General features: G+C 44.9%; 1 protein-coding gene across 1 annotated transcript in view; it reads left to right on the forward strand.

Moving 5' to 3' along the window:
* LOC139664594 (WD repeat-containing protein on Y chromosome-like) overlaps positions 1-2,035 on the forward strand; it is a gene marked incomplete at both ends in the record, with an annotated part of 19,022 nt that extends 16,987 nt beyond the window's left edge. The window contains 3 exon segments of the mRNA XM_071543482.1: positions 32-200; positions 1,172-1,304; positions 1,984-2,035. Coding sequence (XP_071399583.1) covers positions 32-200; positions 1,172-1,304; positions 1,984-2,035 — 354 coding nt within the window.
* Positions 2,036-2,278: the final 243 nt, after the last annotated feature.

Raw genomic sequence — 2,278 nt, forward strand, 5'->3', positions numbered from 1 at the left:
CCTCCTCCTCTCCTCTCCTCCTTCCCTCCAGGTGATAGATGGATGGACGGTGTGTAGGACCCCCCCTCCCCTGCTCAGTTCATGGCAGGGTCACCTGATGCGGGTGGTCAGTATAGAGTATGTAGAGAGGTTCAGACGCATCGTCACCGCCGGTCTGGACTGCAACGTCCGGCTCTGGACCCTCACCGGCAGCTATGTGGGTCAGTCCACTTTTGATTTTAGTTTTTAGGTTAAATTTAGATGAAACTTCAGTGATGCCTGTGAAGAAACTGGGTTGTTGAGCAGCGAAGAATAGATTAGAACAACGACTAGGATATAAATAAGAATACATAAACGTGACTGATAATTACAGCCAATTGCCAACATATTGAGGATAAAATGAGAATGAAAATGTGAAGATGTTTTAAAATATTTTAATCTGCAGCACAAATTCGTTAATTTACAAGCGTACGTGCAGGGTGTGCCAAGTGGTCATCGTTGGCTTGATTCATTATTAGTTTTACAGAGGTGATGTGTAAGTGTGCATCACTGTCTATTCACATTATCAGGGCCTATAGAGGGCTGGAGAGAAATATAGATGCAGCCACTTTCATATGTTTACTGCTGTGCTGTTGCTTCCCCACCAAGAGAAACTGCTTCGGAAATGCAGCAGTAGAATATATCTGGCTGGTTTTAAGCCTCCTCTTAGACTGTTGGTGATATGTGTTGGGGAGGAAAATATTTGTTTTCATACAGTTTTCCATGTGCCCTCAATCAGCCACAACATGTGCTTTAGCTAACAGGTGTTGTTACAGGTGCGGCACAAAGCTAAAACCCTCTCAGCTGTTCTAAAATCACAGTAAAGCATGGCAACACACCACTGTGTTCAAGAAGAAAGAACACAACTAATAATAATAATAATAATACATATTTGAAGTGTAATGACTGATAATTAAATGTTTTTTTTTCCACCAGGCATGTACTGTATGCATCAGTATGAGGGGGTGATTTTCAGTCATAGCATTAGTATTTAAATTAGCTGTTATGCGTTCATCAGGTATTTTACAACATCTTGAAACGTGTCTCAGCCAATCAGAGCTGAGGACTGGAACGGCCTTTTAAAGGAAACTTGAAATGCAGCATAAAGGCCGACCTGACCCCTTCCCCCTTCCCTCTTCCCTCTTCCCTGCAGGAACGTTCGGCCAGGCCCTGTGGAGTTTCCGGGAGCCCCCCCTCCCCCCCGCCGAGCTCCCCGCCGACCTCCGCAGAGCCGCCTCCTATCAGACGCTCAAAGTCCTCAATCAGGGAAGCATGCCAAACTGGAAGTGAGTGAGTGTGTGTGTGTGTGTTTTGATCAAATTTTTATCAGCCATTTTGCTTTTTTTTTAACACACATAAACACAAGAAAACAAAAACACAAAAGCCACATACACCTACATACTCATAAACATACACTCAAGTCCCCACTCCCCCTGCAGGACCCATCAACCCACATCTCCAAAATCACAACAAAGTCAGCCCACCAAATTCAAATGTTAACAAACATAGGTCATACCTTGACCCATACAATCTACAAAATGAACGTACATCAAATCAACTGTCATGGGACTCAAAATACAACAGTTATAAATTAAATTGCACAACATTACCTAACTCATTGGAATAACTAATCACTCTCCTGCTGGTTCAGCGCCCGTATGCATGGCTTCAATGAATGAAGACCATAACCTAATGTTTTCCACGTTAGCGCCATGCATACAGGTATACGGGTGTGTTTGTGTGTTTGTGTGTACTTGAACGTGCATGTGTGTGTGTGTGTGTGTGTGTACAACTGCATCCATGAGATCCTGTCCAGCTCAATAGGTAGAGCAAGGCATTAAAGCTGGAATCTATCTATACCACAAAAACAAAGTTCCTAAGTTCGTTCCCCACAAGGACACAAATGTCGACTCTGCATTCTTGGGTTTTTTTCATAACCACACGCGTAATTTCCATCTCCTCCAGCTGTGCTAAGCGCATCCTGAAGACTCTGACCCCCGACGGCCTGCAGAGGGCGTCAGAGGGGGAGGAGCTCTGCAGCGACCCCGGCCTCGCCCAGTACACCCAGGAAGAGATCGACGAGACCTGGGAGAGGTGGAAGCCGAAAGGACAGCAGGTGGAGTGGAGGAGACACACGTGCACACACACACACACACACACACACATATAGTACACCCAAAAACAGATAGAGAAGAGTGGGGAAAGATGGAAAGAGAAAGGACAACAGGATGAAGGAGAGACAAACCGTATTACTTAATTT

The sequence above is a fragment of the Centroberyx affinis genome, unplaced genomic scaffold (genome assembly GCF_046629955.1).
Source record: "Centroberyx affinis isolate AG114_WGS23_722 - 3 ecotype Tasmania unplaced genomic scaffold, CSIRO-AGI_Caff_v1 ptg004322l_1, whole genome shotgun sequence".
In the NCBI taxonomy this organism is placed as follows: Eukaryota; Metazoa; Chordata; class Actinopteri; order Beryciformes; family Berycidae; genus Centroberyx; species Centroberyx affinis.